The sequence below is a fragment of the Pelecanus crispus genome, chromosome 3 (assembly GCF_030463565.1).
Source record: "Pelecanus crispus isolate bPelCri1 chromosome 3, bPelCri1.pri, whole genome shotgun sequence".
Classification (NCBI taxonomy): domain Eukaryota; kingdom Metazoa; phylum Chordata; class Aves; order Pelecaniformes; family Pelecanidae; genus Pelecanus; species Pelecanus crispus.
Window position 1 is genome coordinate 40,478,041 of NC_134645.1, and position 22,605 is coordinate 40,500,645.

The 22,605-nt window shown below is 37.1% G+C and overlaps 1 protein-coding gene across 1 annotated transcript in view; it reads right to left on the reverse strand.

Annotated features, from left to right (window-relative positions):
• The window catches only part of THADA (THADA armadillo repeat containing), a 169,685-nt gene that overhangs the window by 95,395 nt on the left and 51,685 nt on the right, over positions 1-22,605 (reverse strand). The window contains exons 26-27 of the mRNA XM_075707613.1: positions 16,283-16,372; positions 14,755-14,886 (exon numbers count right to left, since the gene is read on the reverse strand). Of these exons, the coding sequence (XP_075563728.1) occupies positions 14,755-14,886; positions 16,283-16,372 (222 nt within the window). The remainder of the gene's footprint in view (positions 1-14,754; positions 14,887-16,282; positions 16,373-22,605) is intronic.

Below are 22,605 nucleotides of genomic sequence, written 5' to 3' on the forward strand. Positions count from 1 at the left end.
AGGCAGGAAGTAAGACACACTGCGCAATAATTTTCTATTATTTATAATTAGTATCTCAAAATTAAATACTTTTTATTTATTAAAAAATTAACTGATAAGACTCAAGACTGTGCATAAAACACAGGCCAAAAAGAACCTTTTATTTTTTAATGTTATTAAGGTTTTAACTGGCTGTAGATTTATGAATATATATATAAGTAACTATTCAGCTACATTAACACATTAACCAGCTGCATACTAATTCAGTAGCATGTATACTGAGTTGAAGTGAATAAAAATCTTCTATCAACTAAACGTAGGCTACGCTAAGTCTTTCAAAGCCAGTAATTCTTGCATGTGTCAATTTTTGTAAGGCAGGTACAATTCAGCTACCCACAGTCTCACACAACTGAGAAAGTTACCACAGGGTTTAGAAATGAATGGCCAAATGACTTGGGTGATGTAAAATGCAGTATGGCAGAAGTTATGCTCTGATACCTCCCAGCTGATTGTGATGACCCAGAGAGACGGCCCTCCCTACTCCTACCCTCTCATCCTTTTCCTGAATTGCTTCTTACATATTTTCAGCTTACAAAATCACATGTAGTTGAGATCTTCCCCTGCCAAAATGGGCAAACAACTTTTGAGCTCTCCCAAAGAAGCCCTGCAGGGTCATGCCTACGTATTTAAAAAATGAAATTAAATTGAAAGGTATTCTAAGGTTTCAAATATCTCTAGCAAATTTCAACCAATACTCAAAGTAGTTGTTTACTTTAGTTCACTACAGAGAAATACAGAAAAGTTTCCATCTTGAATCAACAACTGAATTAATAGGGTTTTGCGCACAAGACAGTAAACAGACTTAACTGAAATAGTATTAACAGTTCTGACATTTTAGTCCTGTTATGCCACAGTATGCCTGAAAAACACAGACCTCGTTTAGAGGCAGAGAGCTATGCTACCCCCGAACAGGCTTTTGTGGGAATTTTCATCCTCGCAGTATGGCAGCATGCTCTATCCTCCACCTCCATATGTCTTCCCTTGTAGGGAATGATTTTTAGAAAGATCACCTTTGCATTTCCTTTTCAAAGACTGGCTGTCCTTCACAACAAGATGCAAAAGCAGAGCAGTCACAACTGGAGGCTCTTCCACATGGAAAAGCTTTAATTCTGTATTGACAAGGTGCAAGAAGAAAGTCAGCTTAGCTCTTAATAAAAAACTTCCATTTTTTTTTTTAAACAAACCCAGTTTAATTCTACTGCATGGTAAACTTAAGCCTGAAAAGTGATTTGTCTGAAACCATTCCTTTACTTCTACTAAACCATGCTTTCTTAACCAAGAGATTCTCACATGTAGATGTTCTTTCCAAACACAAGCAACACTGATACTGTAATGGATGTCTAGTTTTTAATTAGCTGTAACCGTATACTCAAGAATGTTCTTTGTTTTGTTCATGACCTTTTACAAATCCCAAGGAATCTGACATGTCTTCAGAAGGAAGAGTGGAAAATGGGTAAAACGCCAGGGTTTCCTCTAACTTGTGCAAGGGTACTTTCCAACACTACATGCTTCAGAGCGGGTTTTCTCCTCAAACATGATGCAATGAGTTAGAATGGAATTCTGTGGGTTTTTTCCTAGTAATAAAAAATGGAGTTGAGAACAATTTTTAGATAACCTGACTTTAACTTTGTTGTCTTGTAAAAACTGGCATTAAAGACCTATAACACATGCACATACATATATGTAGATACAGTATTTTACATACCAAATTTTGCTCCATACTGTATCAAAGTTATTATGGAAATAGAAGTGACTGCTCTGTATTTAGAAAGAAGAAAATAATTTCATATTACAGGCAAAATTGTCTCAGCTGCCTGAAGTCTGGGTCCACAACAGAGACTGCCACCTCAGCATTTATACTGCATGTATGTAAAGCAAAAGTGCAATTCTCAAAAGTACAGACCAGTCTAATCTTCACCTCTCCTCATGCCTCAAATTGTTGTCCCCTGTAAGAACCTCAGCAGCTGAGTGCTACCCCACACAGAAGACTAACTGGGACCCTCAAATTAGGTTCTGTTTTGCACTTTGAGGATCCTAAAATCAGGAGACAATAACCTCCTCCTCCTCCTCCTTCCCATGAGCAAACACACAGGTGCCCAGTGGGTGAAGAACTTGCCCAGGACGCAGGGGACCAGGTTCTGCAACTTTCTGTGCCTGAGGGAAATGCAAACCTACAGCTACTACTTGCCCAAAGGGCAGCCCAGCCACCAACCTGCCACTGTACTATGCACCTGCTGTACATTAATGCAAACTTCTCACACTACAGATTGCCACATAGGGTGCAGTGTAGTCACAGGAACTGACATCTTAGTGGAAAACCTCATAAGAACACTCATACAAAGTCATTACTAAAGAACAAAAACATCACAAAGTTTAAGAACAATCAAGTATCTGCTTTATAGGAACACACATATGGGAACACAAAGAAGGTATTTCGCATTGGCAAATATCTTCCCAAATCTGAGAGGGTTAATATTCCTACTGTTTCTTCTCTTTCTTTTAATTTGTTTTTAAAAATCTCCTAATACTCAAAGAAAATTGGTGTCCCCCCACAAGAAACAGGACCGATAACATTTCAAAAACACTCCTTTCGCATACACTTGCAAGGTATCATGCCAAGTCACCACTAGTGACCTATCCCTGAACTTCTGCATTCCCTGAAAGCACTTATGTGTACATCTCTCATGTTTTGAAGGCACTTGGCTTCATTCCTGAATCATGCAACATGTTTGCCAGAAGAATGTCAAAATATACACTACTTTTTCCATAACCTGTAACAGCAGCCTAGATTAAGAACAGGCAGTTTTGATTTTTACTGGATCCCACTTAGATATAACCTCTTACCTGTAAATAAAACTAAACAGGATCAATTCTCAAAAAGTGAGAGGAAGAACGACTGCAAATAAAACTGAGTAACACAAAACAACAATCTAACCCAATGTAGCAATTTTTTGTTTATTGTTACACCAGCCTCCAAGATCAACTATACACCTTAACACTGAGTCCACCATCTGTATTCTTAAATATTTATTTTATCTAGGGTTTATCAACAACTATGGAAAGCAATCTCAGAAGCCGTAGCAAGAAAAAATCACTACACAATTGCGGCAACCACTGTAACTCAGTTTGTACCTGCAGCAAAACTTAGCAGCTTAAGGAAAGAACTATTTTAAGGCTATTAAACTATTCTAGCTACTCCTCCTGCAGCAGTTTAACACACTACCATCCCTGAGATTAGTTTTGTTTGTGTGGTGGCAGTTGCCTTGCCAGGACATTGACAGAAAAGAACAGGACCTCCAACCTTGGCCACTTCACCATGCAGGCTCTGCGCTTCACCTGCCAACAACGTGACTAAGATCTGTTGCAGGTTGCCTCTGCTCGTCTTCTCTGCAGGCACATACAAGCAATGGAGTCTTGCATCTGTTAGGGCAGCATGTATGTGTGTGCAAACCTGTATTTAAAACCGTTTCATTTTCTTTGATTAGAAAAATATTGGGGGGGGGAGGGGGGAGAGTGTTTTCAGTATGTGACTCTTCACATGCAGATCATGTATAAATAGACTTTAAGAAGTATCTAAAATGTTTCATATGTAAAAACATACGGTATGCCAGCCTAATTTTATTATATCTCAAGGCAGCAACAAGCAATCCTCATGTGATACACTTCTATTAAATCCTGAGGGCTATTAACAAGTGTTGAAGTAGTATTCCACATTGAACTCAGTACTGTTTATCTAGGTGCACGAGATATTGGATGTAAACATGTTTACTTCAAACAGTCCATGATCAAGAACAAAAAGTCAATAAATCTGAGAAGGTTTCACTTTGTGTAACTGTAGATTCAATGCATTTCCACTGCTCCGTTCCAGCTTTAACACTTAGATCCTGAACAACCCACCTAACTGACATAATTTATGACCAACTCTCATAAGGCACAAAGATTCCATACTCCTCTGCACACATCAAAGTATCTAATTTATTACTTTGGCTACAAACAACAGAACACTAGCTGTAAATAAATATATCTTAAACTTTTTTTTTTTTTTGGGGGGGGGGGGGGGGCGGGAAGAACTGCAGGTGTTTCCTATGTGCTTGTTTTTCTCCCTTTCTTACTACTCCCCCTCAACAGACCTTATATTACCCAAATTAACAAACCAAATAAGGATTACCTTTTATATGAAGGTCACATAAACAAATGAGTAGAATTAATTTGAAAAATCACACCTGTAGCTGAAAATATGTCCATTACATTAAGCAACACCTACAGCTGTTAGAGGGATTAACAAGGAGAAAAAAATGTATCTCCAGGTTTACTGAGTGTTGTCACAGTGATCTGTGCACTACTAGTTATGCCACTGCTTATTAACAATACAATTCCTGCAGTCCTATAGACAGTATCACAGCATCACAATTTTGTTTTTAGCTGAAATACAATCACATCCATTGCCTTCACAAAAAGTTGGAAGAGGGAATCGGGAACAGCAGCTGTGAAAACGGAACTGAAACAACAGGGGAACAGGCTGAACAACGATGAAGGGAACATTCTGCAGAAGGGGCCTCTGATCTTGTATGTCAAACCAAGTACCCTACCACCATCACAAAAAGAGTTTGGGAGAGGAGGGCAGCTTGAGGAAGGAAAGGCACACTTGCAATTCAACCAAACCAACTCTGCCTGCTAGTTAAAACATTTTAAAAACCCTAGAGGCTGTTAAAAAGATAAAACTGATTAAAAATAAACAAATAAATACAAATCAAACAGATAGTATCCTTTAAACCCTGGAGCTAGTTATGCCACAAGGTCCTAACAAATGCACTGGAAAGAAAAAAATTTTAGTAATGCTTCTGATTCTATATAGACATGGTAAGTTGTATGAGAAAGACATTTTCTCTTTCCTCCACCATGCAGCTATATAGTCCAAGTCATGTTATCAGCTCTAAAGCAAGAATTAAAACCATGGAATTACATTAGGGGAAAACATGGATGGGGATCACAGAGAAAAGTATTTAGCAACAGATTCAGTAACCAAATTCCTTCTAATAGGAACTAAGATTCAAGAGGATTGTACTGTCTGTATTAAGTGAAATAACTCAAAAAAAAAAAGGGGGGGGACTTTTTTAGAAAAAAAAAAAATCATCATTATACTAGTTCATTTTTTCCCTTCAAGTTCTCTCTTGAAAGACCAAATTTAGCAACTTTCAAATGCAGTAGTACAGGTTTCCAAGCAAAGAGAGGTCCAAAAACAGCATTAAAAAAATACAGTCATGCTTCCACACAATTAACATAACTTGGACTTCCATACTCAGGACAAATCAGCAGGACAGTACCTATTCATTAAAGTGAGAGTAAGGTTTCCTGGAATATGAACAATAATTTGCTATACATGTACCTAAAGTTTCTTTTGTTCATTTACTGATTTGCTTGTTTTGTCTGTTTAAGGAAACATAACTATTCCCATTTTGTTACATTTCTGTGTTCCTTAGCAATTAAAGTATCCAAAGCATCTATTTTTTAAAACTTATTTCACTGTGGAAACCTGTACTGTAATTGGCCTGAAGACAATTTTTTGTTCTTTAATCTGAAATTAAGAACAAAAAAACCCCCAGAATAATCCAAGTTTTGATACAGCTTATCAATATTTACGTGGCAAGTAAAAAAACATCACAAAAGTACCAACAGTTTGCCGGAGGTTTTAGATCTACAATCAACACATGAATGTAGTCCAGAAAGTGTTTGAACACGACCATGGACAGAAACAGATCAAGTTTAATTTCAGGTTATTTATGCAGTACTAAACCTCTAAATTCTTATCTATTTCCTTTAAAGTGAAGTTAATGGTTGCCCAAACTTCTAGTCTCTTTATACATTCTGTTAAGTATTTTATTCTTCCAACTTGGGCAATTAAGATAAAACCTTCTGGTTTTGTAAGGGCAGTGTTTTCCACACAAGCACTTAATGAATCAGAGTAGCTGTAAATACTGCAGGAACTATGTAAGAAAAGTACACAGACTTTTATTTGTGAAAGCTGTCCACAAGCTATGCCAGGAGCTGTTTCTCCATATGTCTCCAAGGGCTTTCTAGGAAGAACTTACAGACATTTCTCTCTTCTTGTCACCAAGACCTAGGTTATTGTAAAAAGTGAACAACTTGAATTGTTGTGGTTCAGGCAGCCAACAAACTAAGATCTCTAATGTGTAATCCTATGAAAACCGTTACTAACTGTGTGTAAACTTTAGACCAACAGTAATACGTTCTGTTTAAATGGAGATTTGCTATAGAACACGCTGACGCAATTTAAATGGCATCTCTTTTCTTGCATTCCCATCAAGAAATCTCAAATAAAATCTCCAGGTAGCTAACGTCTAGGTTTATTTAACTATTTGAAGTCACATGAGGCTAGAGCCTCCTTTCATCAGTTTTTGGTTCACAGCATTCTAGAGGAAAAAAAACCAACTGCTCTTAACTCAAGGTCACGTAAAAGAATAATTTTCATTCACAACCGTATTTAAACTTTGTTAATTTGTGAAAAGTTACTATGATGTTTCACAACTGCAGAATAACGGAAAGAAACACACACCACTTACTACCAAAACAGTTTGGAAAAAGCACAACAAAGAATGTAGACAAACTACTTTCTGTCTTAGCAACTGTATCATTATTTTGAACTCTGTGAAAGGGAAGTCGAATGCACAAACCAAGTCTCAGCACCCTGCGATGATTATGAAAGCTTCAGCTGATTGTAAACAAGAATGCAACAATTCTCAAAACTTATCATACCCATGAAAACAACCAAAGGATCTGGGTTCTCAAAGACACTTTCAGCCATACCACCAAATGCAGCTAGCCCACTGCCAAAAAGCCTTCCCAATACTGATTCTTCTCAAATCCAGACTGTTCTTTTTAAATAATACTGGCCTTTAAAAATATCATTATACTTTGTTTTCCTTGACATACCTACTGACCTCTGCACAGTTAATGCATAATATATCTCCATGTTCATGTTCCTTCCTGCAAATGCTTTTTGCAGAACAAGCTAAATGTTACTATTTTGGCTACTGATCTTGACCAGCAAAGTACTTACTGACTGGCTAATTTTAAGTACGTAAATGAAAAATACAATTACTTCACCAATCATGTATTGACAATTGAGCACCCCATCATACTTTTTATTGTATCATGTTTCTAATAAGTAGTATACATCAAATTTTAATCCCAGCCTTACTGGAGAAAGATACTGTTACTCTCAGTGCTCATGAACGCCTCTCCGCTAGACATCACCTTTTATTTCCCATGAATCTGACAGCTCCCTACAGTTTGTGAATATTTCCTAAATTGCTTCAGATGATAATCTGCCAATAAGAAGCAAACGGATTGATGAACACAGTGAAAAGTGGAGTAAGGAATCAATAATGAATACCTAGGGGTTGTAGTATTTCCCATCAGCACCACTTGAACGTGAAAAGAACACTTGCCCACAGTTGAAGAGAAAAGGCTGAGGAATACAGCAAAGAACATACAAGATGTACAATGATTTTTAGTTGATCAGAAGGTCTTGAACAGCCTACGATCAAGCACTTTGCAGTCTTCTCTAGCACTACAATTTGAACCTGATGGGAAAAAAATGACAAATTCTTTACCATTTCTTATTTAAAAATGCTAAAAAACATCTGAAAACCTTATTAATAAATACTTATGGGAACCATAAATATTTTTGCAGATCAGTACCAATCACTATGCAATCAGGATTGCACCGAGAATAGACAGTAAGTAGAAACGGAAGAATTCCAAGACAGTCCCAACTCATAACAGAGGAGTTCTGCTCAGAGCGGAAACATATTCCTCTCCCTCCCTCCTTCTCCCCCAGCCATGCAAAACTTCCATCTTAGATGTCAAGCAAGAGATTCAACACTACAAAACACAGTATCTAAAAAACAATGTCTGTTTTAGGGGTATACGTTGCTCATTCTTCCAAACGTCTGTGCCAGCTCATGTATTTTGGGAACCTTGTCTATAATCAAAAGGGTATCTGTCTTTGTATTGCGATGACAGGTCAGCCCTATAAGCTTCCCCAGCAAGGACAGAGCTCTCCAATGGGCCAAAGCCTGCTCCTAGTATCACAGGGATTCCAAATAATAAATTATTGCAGACACTTACAATACTAAGCAAATATACTGATCAGACATTAGACTAAGAAGAAAAAAAAGAAACGAAACAAAGGAAAAAGAACAGAGACCAAAGACTGAGATAATGTGCATGCGATATGGAAACCCAGGGAGATGCTTTTATAAACAAGTGTAATCAAGAGCAGCTATTTTAACACAACAATGCTGCAACACACACATGTAGTTGTTCTAATGCGAAAAGGCATTTCCACAAAAGCTCTTTGCTTATCAGACCTCTGATAAGATTCCCAATCTTACAGAAATGACAGTTGAAAATTGGCAAGTTTTAACAGGAATTCTCCTACTGGTGCCATCCCACACTAAAATAAAGGAAAAAGAGGAGAAAGGCAGAGGAAGCACACTTAGCACAATCATTCAGCTATCTTGCTTGGCCACTTACCAAACCATACCAGTGTTTAGCCTACAGAAAGTCAGATGGCTGCTTTCAAGTCAGATACAGGATGATGTACTAAATCCACATAAGCAATTGTACATGTGAAACAAAACAAAAATCAGGGAAACTGCATTTAAACAACTTACATAAACAGCAATTTTAACAAGGTATACATGAATGACTTCGATCAAGCTCTTCCCAAACAAACTGAAGATACCTTGTTATCAGAACTCCCTCACCCCTGTCTCTTGTGCTCCTTATTCAGTGTGAGGTTTTAAACTTATTTCAAAGTCTCACAGACACTTTTGATTTTACCTTTGAATTTTGTTTATTACTCCATCTTACCTGAGACCCAATTCCCATGAAGCCTACACAAGCTTTGTTAGAGGACTACAACAGAGCAGGACCAGGCACCTGATAGACTGGATAAAATTTAACATAATTAAACACAACACAGAGCAATAAAACTAATAGGCATAGGTCAACAAAGATTAACTTTTTCGAAAGAGCAACCCACATGCAAGTAACATTATTGATCAGTGAATATTTAAATTCACACCACCTTCTAGAATATTAATACTGCTACACTTGGGTCTTCTTCCTTAAGAAGCGAGCTCTCAGAGACTTGTAAAATAGTAAGACACAACTGTGACTCCTAGAGAGCCCCAGAATTCATGGTCAGGTGCTCTGCTTCCTAAGCAGCTAAAATAAACCTGTATCAATCTCCCTTATTTAATACACATTTTTCAAACTGCCTAAAAAACACAGAACTCAATGATTTGCAACATTAGTACACACAGGTTACAACAGTAAGATAATAACTATACGTATGCATCTTTACATAACTGGATTTGCTGTTCAAAAGCAAAAGATGTGAACTATGGTAATAGTATTTCCCCCTTATCTGTACTGAAGTAAACTGAGCAATGAAGACTGAAAGGAATATGCAAGGAATTTGTGAACATAAGTGGAAAAAGAACGGGGAGAGAAAAAAACCAGGCAAAACTGCATCAGAATGACACTTTGCATCTTAGTAGAAAAGCATCAAAGGACCAGAGACAAATCATCAATGGCAAAAGACAGCACAATAACATAAATATATTAAGTATATCTGGCAATTGAAAACCATATTTGGGGGATATAGTATTATGCAACATCATGAGGCTGCTTCATGACATGGGAAAGATCTTAATCATTTTACTAATCAGAAAACTATTGAAAACAATTAGTCCTTTGTATAAGGTTCAAGCAGAGTGCAACTGAAGGTCTATTTTTAAGTTTCCAGCAAATATTTTCAAAGATAGACTGTGATTCACTTTGGCCAATAAAAACTGCAAAGCAAAATTAATTATAAAAGATTAAAATTCAAGTTCATATTTCTATTAGAAATTTGTACTTTGAGTAACAGCATTTTTCAAATAGCTTTCTAAGCTTGTCAGCATCTGACAATACCTAATCTCTGAGAAGCATTTTGTACAGAACAATTTATGGAATCTATACATTATATACTGAACCTCTCGGACTTCACTGAAGGAGTGGGATCTTTTGCAACAGAAACCCCTATATTGCTCTTAAATTTTAAGAAAAATCTTCTCTAACCTGCATATTAGTCTGGACTGGCATCTGTTAAGATTTTAAAAAAAACTTAACTGTAAGTCAACATACGTAGTGTATTTACCCACTGAATAAAACCAAGAGTACCGCATTACATGTATGGCCTAAAGACATATGTGGAATCATGGCACCTAGGATTTTTTTTCGCTTTTCCCCCCAAGTTTGAAAGAAGTTGGGGCCAACGTCTGCATCACTTCTTGCAGAGGGACAGACTCACAAATGTAATTCTCTGCTAAGCAACGTAAGAAGGCAAGAGTCACATAATGCATCCAAGGAGAGTCCACCAAATCCCTAGGGCAACAAATCTTTAGAGTTAAAGAGTCTGGTCTAATAACCCCTTCAAAAAGCCCAAGAAAACAAAGTTTAGTGAAGGAACGTCACCCTGGCCCCACAGGAAACTGGCATGGCAGGACAGCAGGCCCCACAGCGCTGTGCAAGGACGCGATTTACAGGAATCTGCTGGGACGCTGCGCCGGTGCTTGCAGAGGGCTCCCGCGCTGCAGGTGGGCGTCACCAGCGCTGCAGCACTGCTGTGGGAAAGGGGTCGCAGGGGGCACTCCTGACATCTTGCACCACTTCAGATGAGTGATTTTTAAGAAATTCACTGAGCTGACTTTGCCAGCAGCCTATTAGGAGGTTTCAGAGAGCCTGTTCTGACAAGCAAGCTGCAAAAGCTGTAACTTCCAAGAAAAAGTGTACCAATAAAAAAAAAGTCATACCATCTTCAGTTGTCTGCCTTTCCAGGACAAGGGATAACTAGATCAATGCAAATCCACATACCCTCTAGCAGATGCATCCAGCCCACTTAAATAACAGATTTATTTGAGCTTTCCTATCTCAGCTACTGCAGTGGCATTTGAGCTGCCAGTTTGCTCAGAGCCAATAAGGACTTCCCCTCTCCTTCTCTAAGTGCTCTTTTAGGAATGACTTACGGTAACAGGGCAGCTGACAATGCTCCATCCTGCAGAAAATTTTTCCTCACCACACACAATTTTGTTTTCCTTGCATCTTAGTGTCTGTCATTAAGTAACAGTCACAGTAATTATCCTTGTATATTAATGACAAGCTCACTAGAGTGCAAAAACAAAACAGTACCGTATCAGTTTGGGGTGGTGGATGGAGAGAGGCAGGAGGGGGAAGACAACAGCTGTAAAGGACTAGTGCTTCCCACTGCCACCTACCCTGGTCCCCGACTAAGAACAGCATCAGAGGATTTTGGAATTTAGCTCCTCCATTTTACAGAAAGATGCAAATTACATGATTCTGCAGAAGAAAATAGCGTCTATTTCATAACTGTGTTAATTTCATGGAAAGATGTTCACGTTTCTATTTAAATTGTCCTGAGAAAGTGAGTTTCTTCAATGACTTGCAACATAATATACCTAGAAGCAACACTGCTTTGAAATCTGTCTATTTGACGAAGTTTTAAAGGCGAAATTTCACTAAGAGTTAAAAACAGTTTTGTCAAGTGGAAGACAAGGCACATACACCCAAAGAGTTTTAAAAAACTTCATACTATTTGACATTTTAAAGCTTTTTTAAAACTTCTTAAAAGATTAGAAAGTCACACTCCTAAGTAGGGCTGGACTTCAATTAGTGAAAAGTATCCAAGTCAATATAGCAACGCTCCTTTTACTCCTTTACTCCAGAACATTTAACACTAAACAAACACTCTGTCAATGCCATGGTACGAGAGGACATAAGGTAACTCAAATTTAGATCATTCTGAAGAGATTACGGGTCTTTGAAAGGGGGAAGGGGAAGCGAAAGGGAGGTTATGTTTTTGTTTCATACTTAAAACATTACCTCCCGATTACCTTCCACGTTAATCAAAAACATTCTGTACATTCCTTCATCTTAGAAAGTAACCATTAGAGCAGACCTATCTAGCTCTTAAAAAAAAAAAAAAAAAGGTAGTAAGTTGTGAATCAAAGTGTTCCCTTCCAAATAAAACATCTGCAAGGGGAAAGGGGAAAAAAATAACTTTTAATAGAACTGCAGATATGTAATCAAATGCCCTAGTTCAACAGGGAGTACCAAGTATGCGCACAGAGATTGAGATTTGTCCTTGTAGCATTTAATCCTACTCATATTGTGCAATTCATCTCAGCACAGTCAGAGCAACCACAGCTCTACTCCCACTAGATGGAAAATTCCACTCGGGCTTAAGTGAAACTCTTCAAAAGCCCAATTTGAATTCTTCCTGCTAAACCGGGTTTCGTTCAGAGAACTGCTCATTCGCTTGCAAGCACAGTGCCTGTTCTGTTCATCCTCTCAGAGCAACAAATGAATGCCACTTCATTGTGGGTTGAGCCCTGGAAAGGGCCTGAAGATCAGTTACGGGTTACATTCACCCTTCCTCTCTCCCTACCGCATAAGCAGTATCTTTCCTTGACAGTGGTACAGCAATAAAAATGTAAAAACCTCACAGTAAAAATATGGCAATTAACTGTTGTAACTGCATTGGGCTACCATGTAATTATATGTATACATAGATGTTATGTAATACAATACCACACTGAGCAATTCAAAGGAACAGTTAATATATACAATTTAATGTCGTGATGCAGAGGGCCTTTGGCACCAGGCCTTCCCTTTGATCCTCTCTAAGTGGTTATTTCACAACAGTCTTCATCACCATCTTCTAAAGAACAACCAAATGAACAGGACCAAAACTGATTTTAGTTCATCTGCTCCTGTAGAATGGAAAATAGGAAGGGAAACAGAAGGGAAAATAGCAAAGTATCTTACCCAGGTAAATCACCCCCTAGGTATTCCAACTAATGCAGTCGAGTGAACTGAAAACAATCATGGTACTCAGGACAAGGGCATAAGAGCTGTACGCAGAAATACAGCCAGTAACAGCACACTTAGCTATATCATAAATACATACATTTCCCCCTGCAGAATCCTTGGTATTGTCCCCTGGCAACCATAAAAAATGCCAATGCTTTGCTAAGTAACCCGTCAGAAAATGCACGTCTGTACACCCACATACCATTTTCTGAAACATGTAAGAATTTTATTCTAGTCTTATACCTGTATCCACAGCACTTACTGCCAAATTCAGTGGAAAGGAAATGCAGAAACCATCATCTTTATCTGCCACACCACTCCTCTTTAGGAACGCAGTTAAAGGAAGGTAGGTCCAATGATACAGTTCTCTTAAATGTTTCAGGTTCTTCTTTTAAAGATTTTATTGGGTTTTTCTCCCCACATCTTCTAAATGGATTTAAATAACCTCAAGAGAATAAGCTAATTAAGTGTGAAGAGTTATTTTGCTGGCGTATGTACCTTGCCAAAAGTAGGGGTCATAATGTAAATCTAAAGACAAAACTCAAAAGCTGTAACCAAAAGCTTATCAAAAGTTAATCTATTCCCACTACAGAAACTATGCTGAAACACTGTATTAAAAAATAAAAGTAATAAATAAGCATTCTCTGGTGTAATAACAAAAGCATAAAAACAGAGCTAATCAATGATGTAACCAATCAAACAAATACAGTTTCAAACATTTCCCCCAAAAGCATTTAAGACTCAAATATGGCAGAAGACCAAACATTTTAAATTATTAAATACAGTGCATTTAAAAACTCTTACTACAGGATTTTTCTTTTAAGAAAAAATGGTAGGTTATTATTTATTCTTAAAAATTCCAAAAAACATTGTAAGAAGCAAGAGATACATCACATGTGCTGTGAAGAATAAGCAGACAGAGCTATTATTATTTTCTAACATAAACACTAGTTTAAAATAAAAATTGGAAGATCTTAGGATAACAACAACTTCATCTTGTTTCACTACTAATGGAGCAAGATTAAGTACGGAGCTTTCTCACCCTATTGCTCTGAAGCTTTCACACAGATAGCAAGACTTCCTCTCAAATACTGCTTATGTTCATTTCTCCTCACCCACTACAGCTCCTGGTCCCTTATCAGGCTCCCCATCCCACACCAGTGGCATATAAAATAGCAAAACTATCTGCTGAATATCTTGATATAACCACCATATAAATGAAAGTTACACTATAAAAACTTGAAAAGTCATCGTAGAAACACATTAGATATAATAGGATATATCCGTATCTTTATCTAGCTATTTTTTATATATATTTATATATATGGATGGATATGGAGAGAGATATATACACATCTACAAATCTATATATTAGTCATTACATTTATGTGTTACGAACAATCATTCTGAAGGACTGAAAAACCCATCAGAAATTTGTACAGCAAATCTTGCATTGCTAAAGTCAGTCAAACTCATCAGTTTTCATCTACCCTCTCTGTGGCAGCAACCATGCTGTACAGCGTTTGCAGATGAAGATTTACAAACAAGTCATGCAATGGCTTGCATGAGCTGAAAGCCTTTCTAATGCCCCAAAACAAGCATTAATAATATAAGGAAGTCCAACCAATGAATATCAGTTTTTCCTTTAAGAATTAAAGCTGAAGAGAAGCTTAAAAAGGCATTTTATAAAAGAATCCAAAGATTCATGAAAGAACTCCAATCACATTGATACTACCACAAAAATCACCTTACCTTATAATAAATGGGACAAACGGTGCCATGCTGAGTGCTGAGCAAGTGCCATCCATTGGAGATGGATACAGCCTTCCCAGGATTAAAAGCAACAGGAACAGGCTTGGATGGATTTTCAACTCTTCCGCTTCGCTAAATAAAAAAGTGGTAAGAAGCATTTGGCAAAAAAAGCATCCTCCTTCATGCTAGTCTTGAGACTCTTCCACACACTATATACCCTTCTGCATTTCTGGTTCAAGGAGGTACGCTAGGCTGATCATTGCAAGAAAGCGCAAACCCTGCTGGGATCAAACATGGCATCCAGTTCTCCTGTGGCAACACTGGGGACCCCTGTATGAAGGCACTTAAGGCTGTGCTGCCTTCACTTTCCTACATTATCCCAATGCTCCTTTACTCCCAGTAATGGCGAGCTGCCTTCACTTTTAAATAATACTAAAAACCAGCACAGATAATGTTTCTCTAGGAACTGAGAAAGCTGAGTTACAAAAAGGTAGTTAATAAAGAGTCTTTTTTTCAATTTGGAAGGAAATGTGTATTTAATAAATGGCAGGCTTTATTAAAGAATAGTTCTCGTCATTGACACCAAGTGGCTACTATTCATACTGTAAAAACAATCGGAAATTCCAGTCAAAATCAACACTTCTTGATTTAGTTCATGATTAATATTAAGATACAAGACTTAATCTGCACTGAAAAAAGCACTGAAGGCCAACATTTCAGGCAGCAGCTTTCCATCTTTTTCAGTTTGAAGACTTCCCAAAATTTTCCAGTGATGACACTGTCACCTTTCAAAATGTCAGGAAAAGCAGACTGCTGCATGGAATACATACACCCTCTTTTCTTAGAGCACAGGCTGCAAAACATGCAACAACTGGTGAAACTGCTGCTCCCAAGTATCCACCTCAGGCCCATTAAACAGACAGCTGAACCTTGCCTGTAAATCAGCTGCTGAACTTCCACAGTTTATACCATAACATTTTAAGAGACAACAAAGCCAGCGCTGGTTTACTTTAAAAGTTCATGAACCTGGGGGTAACAGCATCAGCGTGATCCCAAACAGTATCATCTGTATTGATCAAATTGGAGCTCTCAGCCACCATTTGTGGAATCCTTAAAAAGAGATCAAGGACCTTCCCCAGAGTCAGTGTGTCACAGGCTGGAAAGTGTTCATTTAGGGTTACATGAGGCCTATAACCCTGTATCACTTAAACATGTTAGGAAGTTCCATCATTAAACATGAGACAGTCAGACACCCAGTTTCTGTCTTTCCCTGAGAAATATACATTCTGTAACATCTGAACCTAGGAACACAGCAACTACTAATTACTCAAGAGCAGTTTATACTCCAGAGACATGCTGCAATGTGCAACAGCGATAGCAAAAAAGTCTCAGCAAAAGACACTAGCAGAACTACATCATTTCAAGAAGCACTGATGAAAAGAACAGCGTTAGGGTATATATGTGACACAATCAGATTAACATTTTCTTTGCACTTCATATTTCAAAGCTTTCTCAGACACCGTCTTACCTGTTCAAAGTATTGGTTACAACCTCCAACTGCTTGAGAAGGAAAAGATAAAGACTTGGGAACCGAGAGAAAAACTCCCTTCCTGTCATTCTGCAGAAAGGAACGGAGAAGAGTTACAATTAGCATTCTGCAGTAATTAGTTGCACTCAAAATACCAGTTTACTTGTCAGATTTCTGATGCTACAGTGAAGTCAGAGAGCCAGAAGAACCATGCACACATGATGAACTCCTTTCAAACAAGGCACAATGTTTTCATTAAAAATGATGATACAGCGTAGTTTACACAAGTTAAGTAACTCTGTCTGCATGTGTGCATACTAACACTTTGTCAGCTAAACTGGTTGGGCCTTTTTGGGAAAAAAGGATCTTAGCCCCTTAATCACACTAAAAAGAAAAGATAATGTCAGCTTGAATTCTGGCACCATTTTAACAACATTCTGATTGAACAAGAGAAGACTACACTTGCTTTAGTATGGCTTGTACTAAATAGCTAATAAAATATATTTCATAGACATGTACTAACAGATGCTCAGATTTTACTGACACTGAAAAGCATCTCAGAATAGTAACTCACAGAAGATCTGTAAAACACAGAAGCATCTGAGCTTCCATTAGCGCTCTTTACACAGTGCTGCTTCCAGCACATGGCAGTGGTGGCATTTCCAGGCCATGTTTTAGCTTGGGTAGATGGAGCAACTGCATCCAAAACAGAGCAATGTACTAATACCTACTGAACTCATCCCTAGCTAGAATTAATAAGGCAGCATAGTTCAAGCCACAACAGCAAATCAAGCCAAGCTAAAAAGGAGTAAATAGAAATCTTCTGCATTTGTTTGTTTTATAATCTTTTGATCAGATCAAGGATGGCTTCATGGTTTATAGGAAACCATTTAGCATCATCTAAGCAAGAACCACTTAAATGTTACACTGGGGAGATTCTAATTAGACATATATGCTATGCAGATAAAACAGACTTCCTTTAAAAAGAAATAAATAAAAGGCCATTTAGAAGAAGAAAGCCAACTGCAGGGTTTGCTTGCCACATGATCAACCAAGATAAGTAAGTACATGTTAGCACGACTCCAATGCAAAGCTTCCAACGAGCAGACAGACCCAGCTCTAGAAAAATAACATGATGAGATGGCAAGATTGAATGTGCGTAAAAATAAGCATACACAAAAAAAAAATCACGCAAGAGTAAATCAGCACATGGCAAACATCAGCACAGCTTCTTCCAGCACTCAGCTAACATAACATGCCTCAGCCACAGGCCACAGAATAAACACAGCAAAACCAGATCACTAGATGGAAACAAATGTTCAAAGAGGTACAAGAAGCTTTCTCTCGGCATGTAAGAACAGTACAATGAATTGCTGTAACTAAAAGCATGACCATGGATTCTGCAGTAGCTACAAAAAAAGATTTCAGTTAAAAAACTTAGATGGAAGCATTCAAACTGTGAATGAATACAAATTGAAGCACTAACAAGGATGGTTTAAAAACATCAATACTGATAATCATTGGTTATTTAAGCAGAAAACACCCATGTAATTTCTTCTAACAGCTTCTTCAAAGCAACTTCAATTTTTTGCACATACGTTATGTAGCAAACTGAAGATGCAAAGCCAGAGGCAGCACAACACATAAGATCTAAGTAAATTAATCAAGTCAAACAGCCCATCTTACTGAGTCTTCAGATGTAAAACATTAAGAATTCAGTATTTGAAAAAAAAAAAAAAAAAAAAAAAACAAACAACCAAAAACCAATCAGAAAATGCTGTGGTACCTCCACCTCCTGTGCCACAGAGTGCATCAAGCAAAAGCAGAACTGGGGTTAATTTTCCTATGGAATGGATGGCCACTGGTTAGAGGCTTAAGAGAGGACTATATATGCAAGTAGCATATCACACAACAAGTATTTTCAACAGGCCCATTTTTAATGTATTAAAAATTTAGTAGCCAAGTTTCAATCTACATTAAATAATGGAACTGAATATCCTTACAAAGCCTTGAAATTCTTTGTAATTAGTGTGGTTTCATGAATCTTTTTGACAGGGAAAGAAAACAATAACTACTGAAGTGGGTAACTTACACAACCTCCCGCTTGGTTTGCTGCTCTACAGGTTACATGAGGGGAGAAGGCAGTCTAATCAAAACCATTAATCAGCAGTATCTGCAGAAAAGATGCCCAAAGGCACTTTCAGAAAAAGAGAGACACAACTGTCTGAGTAGACTGGTTGTTGAGGGATGTTTTTAAAGGGCCACCAGCTCAGAGAGGAAAAAAGAAAGACTACACATTAGCAGAAGTGCTGCAAAATGAAAAGGCATTCTCAAAAATACAGAGCACCAATTTAGGTGTGAATCCACTACCATAGGGATGTCAAGGCAGGGAGATGTGCAACTGGAGAATGAGCAGAAAGCAAAACAGCTAGACAGAGTAAAACACGGAGGTATTTAATTCCATTTTTGATTACTGACCATGCTTGTTGCTCCTGGAAACGTGTACGCATTATTAGGCATGCAAAAGTATTTGCGTACAGTAACTGAGACTGGAACAACAAAAAAATGCAATGGTTCTGCTTTTCAAAAATGTTCATGACACTAAGCCACATATTTTCTATCGATTTCATCAAAAACTATACTGCTTCGAAAAATGAACACCAACAGTTTTAAGATCTGGCTCATGCGTATTAGTGATATAAAGAGACTCATGCATGTGCATACACACACAAATCTTGAGTTAGGCTTTGTAATTAATAAGCTATCCAGATCTTTAAAAGGAGGTAAGTCTTTGACATATCCATAAAGGAATATATCAACTAAATGTGGACTAAAACAATCCAAAAATCACTGTTAACACTTTTTATGGAACAAACTTTTTCCTCATTTTCTAAAATAAATCTGACAAGGAATGATAGGTTTAAATTAAAAATATAGATAACTATCTTTCCATTAGTCACTGACACAGTTCAAACACAGATTTTTGGCAATGTAGCTACCATACTTAAACCCTTAAAACCAGTATTTTGCAGATCACAGGATTTTGTATCTACTCACCCTAAAACATGTTTATAAAAGAAGTAACTGGGAAGAGCCTTAAGACACTAGTATTTTCCCCATGTCCAGCTGAAATGATTTTTAATATTGCTTCAGAGCTCATCTTTGACAGTTTGTTCAACCACAGCCTCTGTAATAGTGTTTTCTTTTTTCCTGTTAGTAACCCAAAGTAGCACAATCTCACAATCCAGTATTTCAGATGGGATTACTGAGACCTAAACAATGGACTAGTGGAAGGTTATTTACTGAAACAGGAAGCACGGTAATGAAACAGAAAAGTTACCAGTGGGCTGATGATGCTTACAGTAAAATCCCTCTCCCCAGTATAAAATGTCATTTAAGTATACAATTAAAATGATGCTTAATGTCAAAAGGTTGAGAGATAAACTAATGGAAGCACTTGTATCCTCCTAAATACACTTGTAAAAATAATTTGTAAAACTGTATTCACACAGAATATTGTGGTACATAAATAGGAAGATGCAATATTTATGCCTCAGATACTTTGCAGTTTAACAATGTTAATGCTTTGTCATATGCAAGCAATTCTGCAGAAAAGCCAGATGACTAAATTAGAGTCCAGCCCGTTCACAAAGGGTTCCATTTTGATGCCTAGAGACAGCAGTCATGTTTAGCACTTTTCAGAAGAAAGACTGACAAAGAGTGTTTATGCAGAAAGGGAGACATAAATGAATTTCTTTCCCGTTTTCACTCAGGTTTCCCACCTGAAGAGATGTTCCATTAACAAAAAACAGTCATACAGAGGTATCTTCTGTACCATGCCATACAGAATCAAGCTACACCCACCACTCCTAACTATTCTCTGCACGCCCATGAGTCAAACTCCTTCCCACTTTTGTCTGCTCCAGAGTCTATTTAAGAAGGAAAGAAGGTTGCGATGACAGCAAGAAAGATATTTCACAAAATACAGAGTTCATATAAATCAGCAAGAAGTTACTCTGAAGGCATGTGATGCTACAAAGGACAGAATTTAATTCCTAGCAATAAGCATTTGGAAGACAACAGTGAATCACAGCCAAGTTACCAAAATCAACAACTAGGTGCGGTAGCAAAAACTAAAAAAGAAAGGCATAACTGTAAATCTATAAAACTTTAAGGAGAAGTCTATTTTAAGCATGAACAAGAACACAGTTTACAGTGTTGATAATGCTTCTTTAGGAAAAATACAGAAAACAGTTTTACTTTTCTCTGAAATAACCCAAGCCCTCATTATACTCTTCATTGTCAGTAGTTCTTCCATTCATTTAGCACTGGTTCTTTGGCTTTATCACTTTCCACCTGGGGTGGCTTAAAGTAAGCTAAATACCATGTACTTACAAGTCTTCATTTCATCTGCTTTGCTTGTGAAGACGTTCAGTATCATCAAACTTCTAGAACCAAATTCATAAATGCTGCTGAAAACTGTGACATGCCTAGTTATTATACATTATGTTTGTCCAAGTAGCAACTTGATGCTGCATACCACAAGGGTTAGTATCTCTGTTTATATAACTAGTGTCTTTCTAAATAAATATTCCATCTTTATGCACGAGTGCATGGATTATTTAACTGCATTTAAAAAAATACATTTAACAATAAAACCATAGATGTTGCAGTGTTCTTTTTTAAGCTGTGCTGTACACTTAAGAGAATACTCTAGGAGATTAAAATCCTGCTGTGACACTGGGGCATACGTATCATTTTACTGCGACATGTGTCACAGATTACCTGCTTCTGTTCTTTCATTTATTTTTTCAGAGGAACTGAAGGCTTTATAACCTCGGATGCTGCTTTTAGTAACTGACATGTAAAAGAATATTTGCAGTAAATATGCTCATATTTGAGTATACCATAGATTAAGAGACAACAAATTTGAGTGCAGCAAGGGTCTGTGGTGCTCTTTTTGAACATAAATATTGCTAACATCTCAGGTCAGCTGACAAATGCATGGTCAGATCTGTGACAGGAAAAAATAAGAATATTATTTTTAAAAAGGAAAAATAGAACTGGAATGTGAAAAAAACAATAGACAGACACACACATTGAGAGAGATCAAGACCAAGAACATAGTTTTCATTAAATGATGTAAGTCCTCTTTTAATTGTCTCCTGTAAAATCTACTCTTGCTATGCCAATCCTTACATTGGAATTGTTAACCATAATATGTCAGATGATCCTTTATGTTAAAAAGCAGTAATGGAGAAACAAAATCCAATTTACTCCTTGCAGGGCATGGACAATTGCTGCTGAAATCCTTTAAAAACCAGGACTGAATCTGGCAAAGCTGTCATTCAAAATGACTGTCATTCAAAATTACATATTTATAAAGATAATCCACATTTTATATATTTGCTTCTTTTGCCTTCATTAAACTACAAAAAAATCCCACAGTGCAGCTTAACTAGACTAACTTAAGTAGACTAGTTTTTAATTGCCCATTTTGACATTCATATTCTTTCCCTGACCCTTATCACTTGTTAAGTAGTTAGATCCTGTCTCAAAATGTATCAAGTTTATTTCCCTGTTAACAAAGATATACTTCAGAAGCATAAACTTAAAATAAATGGAAAACATTTTTTCAACTATACAAAAAAGACCAAGAAAAAAATGTATGACATGTTGGTTTATATTGAGGTTATGATAGACCAAAACTAATTCACATACGCTTTAAGAATTCAATGGATTTTTTGCTCCTTAAATAGCACTAAAGAATATGAGTCAGCTGCATTTCATGACAGGACAACTAACAGTAATGAAGGTACAGAAAACAGAAATTATCCTAACTGAAGGGGAAGCAAAACTCAAAGAATTTACCACATTCAACTCAAAGAATAATTTCTTATCTTGGATTTTAGAACATAGCAAGACAGCATAATATTATACAACTATGAAAGCAAATATGTAACATTTTAAATTATTCAAAAGTGCTGGTAGGGACAATAATTCAGGAAAACTACAGACCTTTATTCTGGCCTCAAAAATATACAGAAATTTAGGGAAAAAATGAACTTGAAAAAGATAACAGTTACAGATAAGGGAATAAGATAAAATAGAGTGAAGTGCAATGTGCAAAACTGTTAGAAACTAGATTGTGCCACCCTAACCCTTACCTTGTCCAAGAATGGTAAAAATATTTCTAGACAAAAGAAATAAAACAGTTCTAGTCACACAAGTCTCCTGAATGTTATCTCAACAAATGAAATGTTTGAAGTCTGCAAATCTTTTACTCAAAACTTGCTTCAAAGTAAAAAGCAGGGCACCTCCAG